Source organism: Dasypus novemcinctus, chromosome 5, assembly GCF_030445035.2.
Source record: "Dasypus novemcinctus isolate mDasNov1 chromosome 5, mDasNov1.1.hap2, whole genome shotgun sequence".
NCBI classification, from domain to species: Eukaryota; Metazoa; Chordata; class Mammalia; order Cingulata; family Dasypodidae; genus Dasypus; species Dasypus novemcinctus.
The window spans coordinates 119,030,349-119,050,342 of record NC_080677.1 but is presented as its reverse complement, the minus strand read 5'-3'; the positions used below and the strand labels follow the sequence as shown (position 1 = coordinate 119,050,342).

Genomic DNA, 19,994 nt, shown 5'->3' with positions numbered 1-19,994 from the left:
ATGCAAATTAGAAAGGAAAAAGTGGGAAGCTGACTTGGCCCAATGGATAGGGCATCTGCCTACCACATGGGAGGTCTGTGGTTCAAACCCCGGGCCTCCGTTACCCGTGTGAAGCTGGCCCATGCGCAGCACTGATGCACGCAAGGAGTGCCCTACCACGCAGGGTGTCCCCCGCGTAGGGGAGCCCCACGGGCAAGGAGTCCACCCCGTAAAGAGAGCCACCCAGCGCAAAAGAAAGTGCAATCTGCTCAAGAATGACGCTGCACACATGGAGAGCTGACATAACAAAAAGAGACACGGATTCCCAGTGCCACTGATAAAGATAGAAGCAGTCACAAAAGAACACACAGCAAATGGACAGAGACAGCAGACAACTGGGGGAGGGGGAGAAATAAATAAATCTTTAATTAAAAAAAAAAGGAAAAAGTGAAACTTTCACTATGTGTAGATAATCCTATGTCTAGAAAGTCCCGAAAAATTTACAACAAAGATGCTAGAGCTAATAAACTATTTCAGTAGATTGTCAGGATACAAGATCAATACACAAAATCGGTGGTGTTTCTATACAATTGTAACGTGCAATCTGAGGAGGAAGTCCAGAAAAATTCCGTTTACAATAGCAACTAAAAGAATCATGGGAAGTGGCCTTGGCCCAGTGGTTAAGGCATCCGTCTACCACATGGGAGGTCCGCGGTTCAAACCCCGGGCCTCCCTGACCCGTGTGCAGCTGGCCCATGCACAGTGCTGATGCGCACAAGGAGTGCCGGGTCACGCAGGGGTGTCCCCCGCGTAGGGGAGCCCCATGCACAAGGAGTGAGCCCAATAAGGAGAGCCGCCCAGCGCGACAGAAAGTTCAGCCTGCCTAAGAATGGTGCCGCACACATGGAGAGCTGACACAAGATGATGCAACAAAAAGAAACACAGATTCCTGTGCCGCTGACAACAACAGAAGTGGACAAAGACAACGACGCAGCAAATAGACACAGAGAACAGACAACCGGGGCAGGGGGAGGGGAGAGAAATAAATAAATAAATCTTAAAAAAAAAAGAATCAAATATTTAGGAATAAACTTGTAAAGCACTTGTATTCAGGAAACTACAATGAATTGTTAAAAGAAATTTTAAAAGACCTAAATAATTGAAGGAACATTCCATGCTTATGGACTGGGAGACTAAATATCATTAAGATGTCAATCCTACCTGAATTTTTATACAGATTCAATGCAACCCCAATAAAAATTCCACCAGAATTTTTAAACAAATGGAAAACAATTATCAAACTTATTTGGAATGGTGAGGGGCCCAAAAAAGCCAGAAACATCTTGAAAAGGAAAAGTGAAGGGGAGAGGATGTGGCTCAAGCAGTTGGGCACCTGCCTCCTATATGGGAGGTCCCAGGTTCGGTTCTTGGTGCCTCCTAAAGACAAGCTGACACAATGAGCAGAGAGCAGATATGACTCAAGTGGTTGGGCACCCACTGCCCACATGGTAGGTCCCAGGTTAAGTTCCCAGTGCCTCCTGAAGACAAACAGGCAGACAACAAGTGCAGACAATGAGCAGACAAGCAGACATATGGGGGAGCCATCTCAGGATGGGGTGGGGAGGAAAAGCAAAGTTGGACGACTCACTTCTGGGCTTTAAATCATATTATCTAGCTACAGTGATAAAAGCAGCATAGTATTGGCATAAAGACAGACACAAAGATCAATGAACCGAATTGATGGTTCAGAAACAGACCCTCAAATCTATGGTCAAGTAATTTTTGACAAGCCTGTAAAACCCATCCAGCTGGGGAAGAACAGTGTATTCAACAAATGGTGCTGGAAGAACTGGATATACATTGGATATAGCCAAAAGGAAGAGGACCCTACGTCACACCTTATACAAAAATTAACTCAAAATGGAACAAAGACCTCAATATAAAAGCTAGAACCATAAAGCCCCTAGAAGAAAATGTATGAAAGCATCAAGTCCTGATGGTGGATGGTGCATTCTTAAACCTTACAACAATAGCATGAGCACTGAAAGAAAACATGGATAAATGGGACTGAGATCTCCTCAAACTTAAAACACTTCTGTGATTCAAAGGACTTCATCAAGGTCAAAAGGCAGTCCATTCAATGGGAGAAAATATTTGGAAACCACGTATCTGGTAAGGGTTTGATTTCCATTCTATTTTAAAGAGATCATATAACTGAACAATAATAGAGCAAGCAATCCAATTTAACAATGGGCAAAAGATTTAGACAGACATTTCTTCAAAGAGAAAATACAAACGGCCAAAAAGCATATGAAAAAATGTTCCTTTTCACTATTAGGGAAATGCAAGTCAAAATGACAATGCAATACCTTCTCACACCACACAGAATGACCTTTAAAATCAAAACAAAACAGAAAACAAGTGTTGGAGAGGATGTGAAGAAATTGGCACACTCCTTCACTGTTGGTGGGATTGTAAAATGGTGCTGCCTCTGGGGAAGACAGTTTGACAGTTTCTCGGGAAGCTCAATATAGAACTGCCATATGATCCAGCAATTCCTCTGCCAGGGATTATATCCAGAACTAAAAACTGTGACACAGACATACATCTGCACTGATATCCATAGTGGTGTTTTTTGCAATTGCCGAAAGATTCAAACAACCCAAATGTCCACCAACCAATGAATGGATAAACAAAATATACATAAGATGAATTCTATGCTGCAGTAAGAATGAAATTGGGACACATAACATGGACGAATCTTGAAGACATTATGCTAACTGAAGTAAACCAGCCACAAAAGGACAAGTATTGCATGGTCTTGTTTATATAAACTAAATATGAAGAATAGATGCATGGAGTTAAAACCTAGAGTACAGGTTATTAGGAGATAAGAGGAGGGCTGAAAAGAACTACTGATGCTTAGGTATGTAGAAGTTTTAATTAACTTGACTGTTAAAAGTGTGGAAATGGGGAAACAGACTTTGGCCCAGTGGTTAGGGCATCCGTCTACCACATGGGAGGTCCGCGGTTCAAGCCCCGGGCCTCCTTGACCCGTGTGGAGCTGGCCCATGCTCAGTGCTGCGCAAGGAGTGCCGCGCCCCGCAGGGGTGTCCCCCGCCCCGCAGGGGTGTCCCCTGCGTAGGGGAGCCCCACGCGCATGGAGTGCACCCATAAGGAGAGCCGCCTAGCGCAAAGGAGGGAGCAGCCTGCCGAGGAATGGCACCGCCCACACTTCCTGTGCCGCTGACGACAACAGAAGCGGACAAAGAAACAAGACGCAGCAAAAAGACACAGAAGACAGACAACCAGGGGAGGGGAGGGGAATTAAATAAAAAATCTTTAAAAAAAAAAAAAGTGTGGAAATGGATAGAGTTGATGGTAACACATTATAGTGAGTAGTAGCTGATTTATAAACGGGATTGTGGCTGAAAAGTGTAGTCCAGGGATGTAAATGTCAATTGAAAGAAACCTAGAGAATAACCTAATGACTAACAGTGAACCCAGAAGTAGAAGACAATTGTTGATGGTACAGATGCAAAAGTGTCATTTGTGAGCTAGAGTAGATATATGTCATTATTGCAGGGTGGTGGGAATGTGGAAAAGCATGGGGAAAATACTGATCTATAGAGTGTGGTAAACAGTAGTAATATAATATCCATCTTTTTATGGCTTCAGTACTTTTCATTTGTGTTGCATCCTCTGAGAGGATGTGGAGAAATTGGCACACTCCTTCACTGTTGGTGGGATTGTAAAATGGGGATTTGATTTCCAATAGTTTTATTTCCATCTTCCACTTCTTTCCTTAGGCCTGCCATATGTTCACCTTCTTATGTGTCTCACTTATGTTTTTCTGATGTAGAACATTTATGCAGAGAAATTACAAATCAGAAATGTATAGTTCAATGAATTTCACTCATGAAACAAGCCACCAGATCAAGAAATAAAACTAACCTGCTCCCCAGAAAGCCCCCCTTGTGCTGAGTCTCAATCACTGCTTCCCAAGGAAAACCATTATCCTGAATTTTAGCACCGTAGTTTTGCCTTGAATATCATATAAATAGAACCATATAGAATGTATTCTTTTGTACTCATCTTTGTTTGCTCAACAATCTATAGTATTTTTGTTGTAGCTGAATTGTCATTGTATAGACTATAACCACAATTTATTCACCTACTACTGATGGAAAATTGGTTTATTCCCTGTTGGTTATGAAAATGTAATGAATGTCTTTTGGTGCACATATCTATACATTTTAGCTGCATATATACCTTGCTAGAGCTTTGACTATTGGAGCCCCATTCTGAGAGTCTTGATACCTTGCTTTCAGCCTTAACTTTACTATGTACGCCATTAGTTGCAGACTCAGAACTTCGAACACCTGGTTTCTGCTGGTACCTGGGAACATACAGATGGACCTGACATTCAGAGACATCTTCTCATTTGGGCCTCAGTACCCTGCAAACCGTGGCTCATCCTTGATCCCAGTACTATTCTTCTGGTAGACCCTTGCCAGGTCTTTCCCAATTGTCTTCTGCCACCAAAAACCTCTTCTCCTAGACTCCTCCATGACTCTCCAGCTTTCCCTAACTCCCTGTAGAGTTCAATTACAGCAGGCAGTTGAAAGAAAAATATTGAGATATAAGGTTCTCCTTTCTCAATACTGTGGAAAAAATTTACAGGAATGTAATTTTCAAAATATTTGTCAGTACAGCATGTTATGGTAGACCAAGGTTCTAAAACTCTTGGCTCTATCAGGCCTCGATAAGTGGCAGGGTGGTCTTGGGGGCAGGGCATTCTGGAAGCTTGAGGCAGCAGTTAATTATTAAGGGACACGTTGCAATATTTTAACAATTGGTATAGCCATACTAGTGCATATTAGCTGAATATTCACCATAGCTAGATACCGGTATTTTTAAAATTATCTAATTATATACTTGGATTTTTAAAACTGAGAAACCTACTAACAATTATAATTTTTGAAATAGCCATTAGCAAAAAAAAAAAAAACCTTATATAATATTCAAGAGGCCATTGCTTAAAACCACCATTTGAAAGTAGAATTTACCACCGTGAATGACAAAACTGTTCATTTAAATTTTAATGCACGCTTGGCTCTCTCTGGCTGAAAGGGCTAATGTTGGTATTTTCTGAAAATGGAATCTGGACTATTAAAATTGCAACCTGGAAAAGTAAACCTTGGTTTTAGGCTTAATAATTAGTCTCTTAAAAATTTAAAGGTTATTTGGAATGGAGTTTTTCTTTAGTTTCAGTTGATGCTATTGATACAACTCAGCAAAATATCTTTAGGGAGTAATGGTTGATGACAACAAAACGAAGGCTTATTGAAGAAAATACTCAGCATGACATCTTCAGAGATCAACTGTTTTTTGCATTTATGTGACTAAGCTTGGTTATACTTTCTATCAGTCACAACATAACACGAAAGTACAAAAAGTGTGTATAAGGGAAAGAGATTGAAATTTTAAGGGTTATTATAATGCAGAGTGGTTGGCCTGTCTCATGAATAATTTTAAAATGTAGAATGTTTACTCCAAAGTTTAAATCCTAAAAGCATCCAAGCAATAGAACTATACTAAAAGGATTTTTAAAAATGGGTTCATTTAAAGAACCCTGTAGTTGACGTGATCCATTCTGGTATACAGCCCTGGAATGACAGTGCGCTTCACTGGCAATTGATAATCTGCTGGTGATCAGGCAACCTATATTACCTACAAATCACAACTGCAGTAACAGTTAATACAATGTTATTCTTCTTGGTCATTTATATATTAGGCAGAAAATTTTCAATTATAATAGGACATATATAAAGCTAGAAGATATTTTTCAATCATAATTCAGAATTAGAAATCTAACTCCAGATGTATGACTGACTATAATGAGTCAGATCCCAGACATTCTTCCATCCACTTACCAGCTAACCCTTTTTGATCTTACTCTTCTCCCTAAGGCATTCAATCTGAAATGCTTGTAATTTTCATTTGTAGAACATAACAGACCACCAGAAACAAAGCATATTTAAAAAGTTACTCAGCAACCAAAAATAAAGAAAGGAAGAAGGGTAATGGGCCACTAACACAGATGGGGATTAAATTCTATATAAATTGTATGGAACCAAATACAGCAGAAAATTGTCAGTTAATGAGGCATTAACTTTTTAGATTGGAAAACTAATGACTTTCCCTTTTATCTGTAAATCTGATGTCACTTGGAATGACATTAGTTTCTCTTGTTCTCTGAGGCCCATATTCCTTTGTCATGCCAAATTTGTCAATCTTTGGTGATAAAAAACAATTAGCTCTTGAAAAGTGATCTTAATTATACTCACAGACACTAATTTCATTACTGAATATATTTTTTCCCTCAGATTATTTTATAGAATCACATGTGATACATGCCAACTGGTTTAAAACTTTAGTGGGTAAACAAAACAGCTCTTGGAGAAACCTTAGTCTCATTTTGTTGGTTATACTGTCTTTATTTCAGTTTGCTGAATAAGAAGAAAAACACCACAAAACCAAACCAAAATTCAATGTCTTCAGCAGGTCCAGTCCTAGCAGTTGTTAGAGAGAACCCTGAAGTAGCTGGAATTGTCAGCAATGGGCCCAGGTGGAGCAAGAGTTCATTTGGAATCTTTGCAAGTATTTATTAATTTCCTTTGGTGCCCTGCACATTAAGGCATTATTAATGATATAAAAGAATAAATGCCCACAGCAAATAGTTCTAGTCACAATTTACCAGACAAGTTACAGTTTAATGATGGTGTTGGTGATTCTTTCTTTCATTTTATTATTTTTTACAATAAGGGTGTAGCTTTTATACTTCACACACACAAAATAAAACAAGAAGTGCTTATGAAAGAGTCCCTGCCCCCACCCCCTCAAAACATCCTGAACAACATAGCAATTCTATAGAACAGAAAAATCAAGACATTTGATTTCAAAATGTCAATAAAAAAGCAAAATATGTAATACAATAGCTGTTCAACTTTCAACTCTAAAGAGGCACCGTTAAACAAAAAAGAAAAAAATCCAACACGTTAAATTTCTCCAGCACACATTCCAGTATAAATGCTCTGAACTGTAATTAGCTTGTAATTATTAACTGGAATAGGACCTTAGAACAGAAGTTATATTGCTTCCCTGCCCCTCTTCCTCTTATGATTTGAGGGTGGGGGTATTAGGGGATATAAGTCAAAGGAAAAAGAAATAGAAATTCCCAAAGCTGCTGCTGTTTGGACTAGAAAAGACGACAGCATTTTACAAATGTTCAAAAAAACCCAGAGCAAGTAACACAATTCATTCACTATCACTCCTACTAGAAAGAATAAATCAGAGATCAGCATCTTATTATATAAAATTGTATTTGTGAACAGAGAATCCTTTCAGAATTGTATTACAGGTTCACCAGAAACTATAGATGTAGTTTTAGGCTTTGTCAAGGAAAACAGGTTCAGTTCAGATCAAGTTAGATACTGTATATCTAGCCTAGCTGGATCCATGTCTGAAACTGCTGTGTTGCCCTGAACAGCTGTAAACTAAACAATAGTATGTAACTCCATAGGAAGCTTAAGGATTGAAGATACATATACAGCTAATTAGATCTCCCCTGCTTCGCGCTCTTCAGAGCTCCTCCTGTCTTCTGATCTGCCATTAGCGCTCTCATAGGACCGCTTCTTATCTTTTCGATCTCTGTCACGAGGTGATCTGTCTCTTGAATTCCTGTCTCTGTCACGTGATGCTAAGTCTTGGTCTCTGAATCTTTCTTTTGAGGATCTGAAAAATATTAATTTGAGGAGCAAAATATGTTGGGAAACCCAAAATCTAAATGAAAGAATAGGATAAACATCAAGCTACTGGTAGCTGAAGATACACAGGATACACCAAAGAAAAAGAGGAGTCAATTTTCTAACCGAAAAGAACCTAAACATATTTGATATATCAATTTGGGAAATATATATAGAATAAAATGTCGACTCCAAATTGGATGGAAATCAATGACTCAGAACAATGTTAGTCAAACTTTTTCTGTAAAGGGTCAGATAGTAAATACTTTGGGTGTTGCAGGTCACATACAGTCTTCATGGCATAGGTTTTTTTTTAACACTTTGAAAATGTAAAACCATCTACAACTCACTAGCCATATAAAAACAAACCACCAGCTGGATCTGGCCTGCAGGCAACAGTTTGGCAATATCTGATTTAGAGAACTATGCTATTAACGATAAGGTTTTAAATAACCACTTAAGTATTTTAATAATCAGCTTTACTTCTTATAAGCCAGCTCATTCAACCAACAGAAAAAAAAAAATCAGATGGGAGACAAAAGATGATCACAATATAATAAATCTCAATTGACTGTAAACTACTTCTTCATACTGCCTACTCCATTTCCAAATCCTACTTCAATAAAAAAGGTAAATAACAAAACTACCTCATATTAAAGATGCAGTCAGAAGGAAAACCAGAGGACATTATGATATCAGAATATGGAATCTATTACTTTCAGCATCTAAAATGAATCAGTAACATGTTATATTTATTTAGTTCCTTACAGGTGATAGTTACTTTTACATAATTATCTCACTTAAACCATGTTCACATTTAGGCACTGCAAAGAAGCCAAATAAGTAATATTCTCATCTTCTTGGGCAGGAAAACATACTACTGTACAATTTTAGAAATATGGTTAAGGAGGTTTAAAACCAAAATGATTAAATAATGTCACACTTTGAGCATTTTAGTTAAGTAATTAAGTTGTTCTAGTTAACTAATAAACTTGATTTTAAAATGATGTGTAAAACAATCAACCAGTGGAAGTCAGTATACACTAGCCCTATATATATAGCTTTTGTAAGGATGGAATATGAAAAGAGATGATAGAGATGATACCTAAGAATAAGGGCACTAGATGTTGATTAAGTCCCAGAAGGTCAGTTATATTAAACTGAAAAACAACAAAGATGAACATCAACCAATGTTTTTTTAAGGAATTACAATATCTGACACATCATGCTAGTCAATTTCCATGCACTATTTCATATTTCACTCAAACTACCCATATCCTAATGAAATAGATCTACTTAGTAGATGGAGAAAGACAGTTGGGATTATTAAATTAGTTGGCCAAGGCAACTGAACCCAAGTATAGTATGACTATGAAGTCGTAATATACATGTCTGAATAGAGCAGGAGGCAAAAAAAACAAAAATGGTCCTCTTCCAACAGGAACTTTTGCCAGGGAAAGGTCACAAAGACAATCTACTTATATCAGAGACTAGTATTTCAGAGCAGGGGCAGGAAAACATAAAAGCCAAATTGGGACTTTTACCTTGAAAAATTAAACACAAATATGCAGAAATAACTTGACTTTCTATGTAATGTGTTGTAACAACAATTATCCGCTAACTTTTGGTAAAAATGATGCCTTAAAAGAGAATAATCTGAATATCAAAAGATGAGAAGTGCTCTTGAGTAAAACAAAACTTTTAATAGTTTTACAAAAATAATCCTCATTAAGAACATGCTAAAAAATCAGATGTAATGGTTGTAACGTATATGGTGGAAAAATTCCCATGCAACTTCATAAATGCAGGAAGAAGCATCAGGGACTAAGATTAACACAATCTGGGAAGATGAAGGGACTTTACCCCTCACCCCTTCATCCCCACCACCAATAAAGACATATAAGAATTCACAGATACCAGAAACAATTGACAGTTGGGCAGGCAACAAGAAAAATGGTCTAGATATTCGATCGCCTTAGCATAATGATTCTCAAATTTAGTGTGCATGTTAGACTCAGGGGAAAACTTTTTGAAAATGCATTCTTCTGGGTATTTCATTGTGGGTGACCCCCAAAATCTGCAATTTTAAGAGTGGGAGGGACGTGGCTTATAAAGCACAATGTGAGGAACTCTGTCCTCTACAAATCCCCTGCTCTCTCTCTGGTTCTACGTAATATATTCATTCACTCTATCTGGAATATCTTTTTCTTACCTGTTTTAACCTATGCAAATTCCACCTACTTTATTCAAAACTTTTCCACTACTGAAACCATTTTTTATTACTCTGGTGTTTCTCTCATCTAAACAAATGGCTCTATCATTTCTAATATACAGTTCAACACAAAAATGTGGTTTTACACCAAAGTGATTATTGTCAAAGATGTTAGTCTTGTGGTCTAACTCACACAGTAAACTCCCTAGAGCAATGTTACACTTCTTTTTTTTTTATTGAGGCCTAGAACAGGAGAAAATTCTTACTGATTTAAGTCACCTTAGAGTCTATCTGAAACAAGGTAGGAATATTTAAAAAAATTGAGTACCTATGTACCAAGTCAGTTGCAAGTGATTTCAGGAAATGGCTAGTTAAGGGTCAAAAGAAGGGAAAGGTTTTTAACAGCTTACTATGGATTCTATCATGGACCTGATATGGAGTAATATATAGAAAATTTAAGACTAACATAGCAGACAGTAGGTACTCAAAAAATAAAATAAAATAAAATAAAGTTAACTATATATGTGCTTAAGAAGAGCTGTCAAGAAAAAAAAAAAAATTTCAACCATGGTTTACATTCTGTAGAAATTACCTGGCTTCAGGGCCATCACGTGACCTGAGTTTTGGGAGTCTGGTCTTCTGCTACACTCCACCACATTCAAATCCTTTGTTTATCCTGAATACATATTCAGGTCCTTAAAAAAATACCTATCCCCTGGTGTCTGCCCTCTTCAACCTTTAAGTTCTTTCTCATGTTGAGGAAGTCATGTAGCTTCCTTAAGATTCTGAATCTGCCCGATCAAGCTAAAGGCATGTAACAATGCACACCTATAGTACAGAATAAACAAGAATACACTAGAATGTGTCTGCTCTGAAAAAGTGCACCAGCAAATAACTTTGGAAACAATAAGTAAAAAATAAACAACTCTTTTAAAGAAAGGACTTCTTAAGAGCCATTCATTTGCTTATACTGACAAGCCTCTATGAGTACTGTTATTTAGAACTATTTGCTCATAGAGCACTTTTTCCCAAGACACATTAAGCAGAGAGAAGCAGCAATAATCTCTATACACATTTATTCCATTATCTTATTCTGGCTCATAAGTATTTTATTTCTGAACTACCCATGTAATCGGGAAAAAAATTCCTACACAAACACACGTGTACATATTACCAAATGCAAGTTTCAAATCAGTAATATTCCAACCCTAAAATATAAATGTAGTTCCACATCCTTTCATCGATACATTAATACCTCCTCTTGGATCGTTCTCTGCTCCTATCTCTAGAACTATGCCGACTTCTCTGGTGGCTGCGACTACGGCTGCGACTGCTAGAGCGGGATCTGTGACGATGGCGTTTCTCACGAGATTTGGATCGAGTTCTTCTCTTCCGTTCCCGTGACATGGAGCGAGACCGGTGTCTGCGATGCTCTCTGGACCTGGATCTATGAAAAAGACAAGATTTGATTTGGATGGATGCCAAAGCTTTACTGTTTATTTCTTTCTGAGCTTTTTCAGTAATACATTTCTTATTTACTAAAGCTTTTTCTTTAGAAACTCTTTCACTGGTCTTACTTAATGAAAACTCTATTCCAAATCAGCTAAATCTACACTAAAATAAACTGCTGGTATATTAAATAACTACATACTCAAACTTCAAAATAGAAATTAAATACTAATTCTTAGCGGCCAATCAGTACACTACAGAAATTTACATCAGGAATTTTAAGAGACGTGAAAGAAACAATTTGTAATACTACTATATGCCAGGTATTATATTATCTAGATACTTTAGAATTTTGACTTCATTTAATATTCTAATATTCCAATATTTTTATCATAGTTTAGAAATAAAGCACACCCTGATGAATATGGACAAAAGGGAGAAGCAGGAGAAAGAATATTGTTTTAGGAGAGGATTGTGGGAAGATGATAGAATAGGGAGCTCCAAGCTCAGTCCTTCTACTAGAACAACTATTAAACAGGCAGGATCTGTCTAAAAGAACTAATTTTGAAACTCTGGAGGCCAGAAGAACACTGTACAGTATCCAGGGAAGAGTGGAAAAGGCTGATAAAATACGGAGACATCAGTAAATTGTTCTATGTGGCAGCTACCAGCATCCCTCACCCACTCTTGTGGTAGGCCACCTGCTGATGACAGAAAAGGACATAAAAAGCCTTGATACACAGATAGAATGAGCAGAAAATATGGCAAAATGTTAAAAGATTTTTTTTTCCAGCCATGTATAGCAGGGGAAGCACAGAGAGATTGAGAGGTGAAGAATTTTGTCTGTTTTGTGTTTTTTATTATTATGGAAATAATGAAAATGCTCTAATAATGACTGAAGTGATAAATGCACAACTATGTGATTATACCAAATACCACTGGTGTAACTGTACAAACTGGATGAACTGTATGCTTTATAAATATGTATACATAAAATTGATTTGTTAAAAAAAATTGGTGGATCCGGGTATGCGGGATATAGAGAAGGATATGTTGGAGTTCTCTTTATGGAATTGGTATTATTTTTGTTAACAGTCCTGTAAGTTTGAAAGTATTTCAAAATAAAAAGTAAAAAAAAAAGAATATAGAAAAATTCACTATAGTTCGTCAGCTGTACCTATGAAGGACTTTCAAGCTTGTAGAGCCCTTAATACATATTACACTGTGCCTAAGTTTACCAATAACGTTTCAAAATGCTAATTTCATTCCAACAGAATACCGTCTAAAATCCCCAAAAGCCACAATCTCTAAAGTGGAATTAATACCACATATTTTAGAGGCCCAAGAGATCTTACGATTATTTACCCCTATTTCAATGGCCTCATTATTTTGATGGGGGGAGGGGAAGAAAATGCAGTTTGGTGACGAGGGTCCTAAAATCACTGGGCTAAAACATGAACAAATTAAATACTAATTTCACTCTGAAATTAAGTATAAAACCCTCCAAGCCAGTAGTCTCCTATTAAGAGTAATGAGATGATGTATCATATATTACAGTAAGATTTTTCAAGTATTATTCACAGTGATTATGAATATATACTAACAGAATTAAGAGTTTAGTATTCTAAATTCCAATATATTGAAACATTTAACAGTTCATTAAGTATACTTTCTACCTGACTGATAGAAAGTCATGGAGCTAAGAGTTAGAATTCATCTTATTCAAAATCCTTAAATCTCCACACTGTGTTTTTTGTTTTTATTTTAAGATTTATTTTTATTTATTCCCCTCCTCTCTCGTTGTTTTACGCTTGCTGTTCCCTCTGTGTGTATTCGCTGTGCGCTCTCCATGTCTGCTTGTCTTCCTCTTTAGGAGGCAGTGAGAACTGAACCTGAGACTTCCCCTGTGGGAGAGAGGTCTCAACTGCTTGAGCCACCTAAACTCTCTGCTTTGTTGTGTCTCTCATTGTCTTTCAACTTTGTCTCCTTGTTGTGTCATTTTTTTTTGCGCCAGCTTGCCATGCCTGCCTGTTGCACCAGCTCACCATCTTGCTTTTCTTCTCCAGGATGCAAGGGAACCAAACCCAGGACCTCCTATGTGGCAGGTGGGAGCCCTATCGCTTAAGCCACATCCAGTTCCCCACACTGTGTTTTTTCAACAACCAAACTGTCTCAGATCTTCACAGAAATACAAGACTGTTACCTACATTACTTCAATTTTTTTAAAAACTTCTGCCTGGGGAACACTTACGTATATACATCTGACCAGCAGTTTATAGGTAAACAAGAAAGCCCACAAGCAAGGGAAATTTTTTTAATTCTCTAATGAAAACAACACTCTCCAACTTAAGGTTTGGATCTTCTTAGTAGTTTTAAGAACCTAGAAATTGTCTTCTTAATCGCTTCAGCTATCACATGAAATATTTTGCATAGAATCCTTTTCACTACTTTGGAAATCACACGAACTTATTAAACATGCTATTCTTCACATAAACTATTTTCTGATTGATATTTAAAGTTTCTACCTTTTAGGGAAAAGTTCTTGGTAAATACAGTTACTCTACATTGGTAGAGTACTCAAAGTTTCATAAAGAGGATGTGATCAAAACAAGAGGAATGGTAGGGTTTGGAAAAGGATGAGAAACAGCGTTTTAGGAGGGAATGGATTCATGAAAAAAGGATCAAACATAGGATGTGCATGGCAAATAAGGAATTGAAAAAGAATGACAAAGTAAACGATGTTTCCCTGCCTTTTGTGACCAGTAACTAGTAAAAACTGTAAGAAAAGGCTTCAAAAACCCCATAATATTGTCTATCAAAAGTCAAAAGAAAGATTTGGTTATGTAGGGTTATGCAAGGCTAGGGAAGGCTAGGGAAGGATAGAGGGATTGAGAGGTTAACTACCAAGGGGTCTGGGGTTGTCTTTTTGGAGTAGAAAATGTTCTAAAACTGATTATGGTGATCAATACACTACTATGTGATTATAATGAGAAACACTGATTGTGCACTTTGGGGACTGTATGGAGACTAAACTGCTCAAAAAAAGTTAAGTGCCCCTTTCAATGTTTTTTGTGATCATTATATAAATAGCACAAAGGGACAGAATAGTAATAAACTCATAAAAATCTCAGATTGGGGCATATACTAAACTATTTCAGTTTCCCTTAACACACCATGGATCTGCCATCCATAAATTTATCCAACTATTTAACCTACTTATATTTTCAGTAGGTACAATCTCTTAGAATTTTTTTTAAATTATGTAAGATTTTAAAAAATATTTATCTATAAAAACTACCTTTGAAAAACACTGTTTCACGATTTATACCTATCTTGGATAATACCTTACCTTTTGGGATTCTTGCTATGTGATCGGGACCTAAAAAGGAATAATATTTTTAGAAAGGTGACTATAACTGAAAAAACAGCAATGTGCTGTTAAAATTACATTCTCTTGATTCCTTTTTCTATTAACTTTATAAATACAAGGCATGTTCTTATGAACACAAATTTTCCAAGATACACCACAAACTCTACAGACTTAGTTCCCACATAAAGTCCTTTTCGTTGGCATATGAGTTTCCTTAACTCAGAATATATGATTCTTAATACCTCCTTTAATTAAAAAAAAAAAAAATTATGCTCCTAGGAAACTAAAATACAGTATTATCACAATTCACTACCTCTCTAGAAACAAATTCCCAATCCGGAAGAAATTCTGTCCTTTATTTCTGTCATTTTTTTATACTTTCCCTTCTGGGAACACAGTGACTCATCTCTTAGATGCATATATTTTGGAACTACAACCTCACTATAACATCCAATTCAATCTTCTTATTTATTTACATTAATTCTTATTCATTTACAATTAGCATATTTATAGCCTAGAATTTTGTCTTTTGTTGTTAAAAAAAAAATCCTGTGTGTTTCTTTGCTGTTATTGTTTTAAATTAAAGTTGTAGGTTTACAGAGCTACTATATATCACCCTATTATTAACACCTTGCATTACTGTGGTACATTTATTACAATTCCTGAAAGAGCATTTTTATAATGATACTACTAACTAAGGTCCATCATTTACTATAAGGTTCACTGTTTATGCTGTATAGTCCTTTGCCAACTCAATCTTACAACACCTATTTCTTAACATGAAAGGCAATACTCTAATATAAAATGCTTTGCACATTTTCCAGTACATAGTTAATGCTCGAGAAATGGTAATAGTTACTATTATGATTACTAGGAAGCCATAGGGATTTTTTTTAATGGGCACTACATAGCATGGTTGAAAGCACAGTTTTGGGCTCAGCCAGAGAGGAGTTTTAACTCAGCTCTGCCACTCATTATCTCCCTGACCCAGAGTAGGTTATATTCTCCCCTTCAGCTTAGTCGTCTGCAAAAGAGGAATAATAATATATAAATTTCACAAAGGTATTTTAAGGTTTAAATTAACTAAATAGGCAAAATCCTTAGCACAGTGTCTGGCACATAAGTCTTCAATAAGTGATAGCAATTTTTATTATTATCCAATAATATACCAATACTCCTGCAAAAAGGTTTTTTCTCAATCATGGCATTGCATGTAGTTGAATTTTAATGTAAATCTAGCATTTCTAATGTTTCTTAAAATCCCATTTATATTGTCTTCAATGTCACAATACTTGGCAATATTCCCATAAAAATTCAGTGTTCACAAAAGAACATGGTAATAAAACTCCGAGGTAAAATTTATAGTAGGGAAGCGGATTTGGCCCAGCAGATAGGGCTCCCTTCCACCTACCACATGGGAGGTCCAAAGTTCAAACCCAGAGCCCTTCTGACCCATGATGAGCTGGCCCATGCGCACTGCTGATGAGCTCAAAGAGTGCCGTGCCACAGAGGGGTGTCCCCCGCGCAAGGGAGGCCCACGCGCAAGCAAGGAGTGCACCCCGTAAGGAGAGCTGCCCAGCCCCAAAAAGGTGGAGCCTACCCAGGAGTGGTGCCGCACACACGGAGAGCTGATGCAGCAAGATGACTAAACAAAATGAGACACAGATTCTGGGTGCTGCTGACAAGAATACAAGTGGGCACAGAAGAACACACAGTGAATGGACACAGAGAGCAGACAACTGGGGGGAGGGCGGGGAAGGGGAGAGAAATAAAAAATAAATCTTTTTAAAAAAAAGAACTGTATTTATGCATGATTTTTCTGTAACCCTATAACTTCTGCAGAAAAAAAAAAGTTTAAGTAAACACTTGTGTCACACCTGTGCATCCTAAAATTGTTAAAGAAGTTATGACCATGAGTCACCAAGTGGTGCCACCACAATAACACACAATTTTAGTCGCCAATGGGTAAAAGTAACTAAGGAACTTTAAATATTCTAAATGTGAAGAATTGTATGATTTTATCAATTAATGAGTAATAACGTATAAAGAAAAATAACTTCATAAATTTAGCTATTATTAAATTAACAGAATTTCTTACAATTCATTGATCCTAAAATTGGAGGAAATATAAAATCAAAGTTCAATTTAAAATAATCAATGAAACAAAAAATCCTTATCACAAGTACAAACTGTATCATAAAATAAAAATAGTTCTATGCTAACTTGGTACAAGTCTAGCTCATTCTCATTATAAAAATAAGAATAGAAAAGGGCCTTCTTAAAACTCTTACAAGACATAAAAATGTGAAGCAATCTTTATTCACGCTTCCACACGTTATGAAGGAAATGACCTTGAGCTAAATGACCGTAAGTTTATTAATATAATTAAGCATTGTTTCACATGTTAATCTTAAGAAGTAAACAGAAATTTCCCATATCCCAGAATAGACTCAATTATGCCATACCTTCTCAACTTCTCTCTTTCTTCTCTCTCCCTTTCTTCTCTTCGCTTGAGACGTTCCTGGTTTCTTTTCTCCTGCTTCTCAGCCACAACTCTCTTAAAAAGACAGTTCAAATAATAATAAACAAGGAGCATATTTATTGAATCCATTCTCAATGAGACCTACTCTAAACTTTATATATCTCATTTCCTATATAGTACAAGCACATCAAAATGTCTTTAATAATTCCATTTGAAGTTATGCCAGGAAGAATTATTAGATTTACAATTCCATGGTTTCCAAAGTCTTTCCTTTTAGAAAAATTTGTAAATCTTCGTTTCTCCGTGATTTCTTTTTTTAAAGGTTTATTTTATTTCTTACTCCCCCACAACCCCCCGGCCCCCCTGTTGTTTGCACTCGCTGTCTGCTCATCTTCATTTTAGGAGGTACTAGTTGCTGAACCCATGACCTCTCATGTGGGAGGGAGGAACCTAATGGCTTGAGCCACCTCTGCTCCCATGATTTCTTAAAAGTTTCAAATCTCTTCTATATTTTTCTCCTCCAAATGTTTTTCAGCACTGTTTTGTATTTTTAAAAGAATATCAGCTGCTATAAATTACTACAGATTCCAATGCGCCCTGTGCTTTTTCAATATCGAAATCCCTTCTGTCACTTTCAATTACTGTTTTGATACTACTTTTTAAAATGCCAATAAAATGCTAAAGAGTTCTGTTGCTAGGTCTTTATTGGCAACGATTCCCACATAGGTAGCTTTTTGGGGTTTTAACTTAAGAGCCCAACAACCATTTGCTATAGTGAAACTCATTTTGCCCTTTTTTAAAAAACCTACTGAAGGGAGCAGATGTAGCTCAAGTGGTTGAAAACCTGCTTCCTACGTACCAAGGTCCCAGGTTCAATAACCAGGACATCCTAAAGAAACAAAAACAAACAAGTGAAAGAAAACTCTCAATGGGGAGCAGATATAGCTCAGTATTGAGTGCCTGCTTCCCATGCATGTACGAGGTTCTGGGTTCAATCTCCAGTACCTCCTAAAACAAAACAGAACATACCTACTTGACATCATTCTAACAAGTCATGTAAGCAATTATAAAACTGAGAAGAGCTCACTGTTAACTGCAAAGATGGGGAGGACCCTAGGTGCTTCTGGTTGCACATTACTATTATTATGTCAAATTATGAATCTTGAGTTCATTCCAGTGATATAACTGCATTAAAAAAAATAAGAACATTTATCCAGTGTTTCCCATCTTTGAGCTAGTCTTCAATTCAGGACAAAAGTTCAGAGTACTAGATTTTCAACAATTATTCCAAAAAAAAATTTTAAATAAACTATTATCAGTCTAATTAAAGAGAAACTAATTATAAGTCTACTTACTCTGCTTTACTTTTTAATTTTAAACAAATGAATTTTATTGATACATATTAATAAAGCAAACAATTCATCCAAAGGTATTTGGTATAATCACATAGGTGTGCATTGAACCCTGGATTATACCAGTATTTGGTATAATCACATAGTTGTGACTGAACCCAGGACCTCATATGTGGGAAGCCAGCACTCAACTACTAAGCTAAACTGGCTCCCCCAAGGTGGTTTTTCAGACTCTGTTTTGCTTTTAGAAGGTACCAGGGATCAAACTCAGGAACTCTATATGGGAAGGAGGTGCTCATCCACTTGAACTACATCAGCTCCCCTCTTTATGTTTATTTCTTCACAAATATCCTAACATTTTTTTTGGTTATCCTCACAAAAGAACTCAGGAGATAAGAACTTATGTCCTGTCTCACAATAGCTTATACATAAAGTGACAATGATTTCCTTTTTCTATAGGTTTCATCTTATGTCTATCATGAAATGAAGGAACATAAAATAACCTAGAAGTTCTATGAGCCTGCTATTTACAGAGAAACTGTAAAATATTTCAAATAAGTATCTGACTCATCTCAACTAAACAGGAACAGCGATACTAACTTTACTGAAATACAGATTGAAAGAACAAGTGACTAAACAGGATAAGGTGAGGGATATAAATTTACCAATGTACCTTTAGTTCTTCAAGCTTCTCTCGTATTTCAATGAATCCCAGGTGTAGTTTACCCCCAAAATGATCAGCCAGTCGCCTGTCATTATCATGAAGACCTAAATAGGCAGAGCAGACTTCACAAACTCTAAGTTTCTGCTGCTGGAAACTGGAAGCTGGCATAGAATTCCGATACACTTCCTAGACAAAAGTGAAAAGTGAGAAAAACACTTTAAACCTTGTCAAAAAATCTTACAATTAAGTAAAATACACTATGCATATAATATCAAAATTGTTTTCTAATGAATATACAAGAGCATGCCTATTTTGTCATTAAAATTATAGATTTCCCTTCACCCCCATCCTCTATTGTTGGAACCTTTCCAATGGAAGAGAAAGAGCATAATCTCAGTTACCTTTTGCTGAGAAGACACCATAACAGTTATACTGTGATACAAAATGTTAACTTTTTGAAAAGGTTTTCTTAGGGCTCTCAACTGTACTGTTTCTTACAAGTTCTGTTAAAAATGCGATGTAGCGGATGCAGACCTGGCCCAGTGGTTAGGGCGTCCATCTGCCACATGGGAGGTCCGCAGCTTGGACCCCGGGCCTCCTTGACCTGTGTGGAGCTGGCCCATGCGCAGTATTGATGCACACAAGGAGTGCCCTGCTATGCAGGGGTGTCCCCCGCAT

The 19,994-nt window shown here is 36.8% G+C and overlaps 1 protein-coding gene across 20 annotated transcripts in view; it reads right to left on the bottom strand.

Annotated features, from left to right (window-relative positions):
- Window positions 1-6,734: 6,734 nt before the first annotated feature.
- The window catches only part of LUC7L2 (LUC7 like 2, pre-mRNA splicing factor), a 61,967-nt gene continuing 48,707 nt past the window's right edge, over window positions 6,735-19,994 (bottom strand). For 8 of the 20 annotated variants that reach the window (XM_071215301.1, XM_058297449.2, XM_071215298.1 and 5 more), the window contains 5 exons: window positions 19,326-19,502; window positions 17,284-17,375; window positions 14,798-14,827; window positions 11,255-11,446; window positions 6,735-7,776 (listed from right to left, as the gene is read on the bottom strand). In XM_071215301.1, coding sequence (XP_071071402.1) covers window positions 7,599-7,776; window positions 11,255-11,446; window positions 14,798-14,827; window positions 17,284-17,375; window positions 19,326-19,502 — 669 coding nt within the window. In that variant the 3' untranslated portion in view covers window positions 6,735-7,598. Of the gene's footprint in view, window positions 7,777-8,892; window positions 8,948-9,470; window positions 11,447-14,797; window positions 14,828-17,283; window positions 17,376-19,325; window positions 19,503-19,994 lie in introns of those variants that run through there. The other 12 variants (XM_071215304.1, XM_058297452.2, XM_071215302.1 and 9 more) reach the window with 5 other exon arrangements.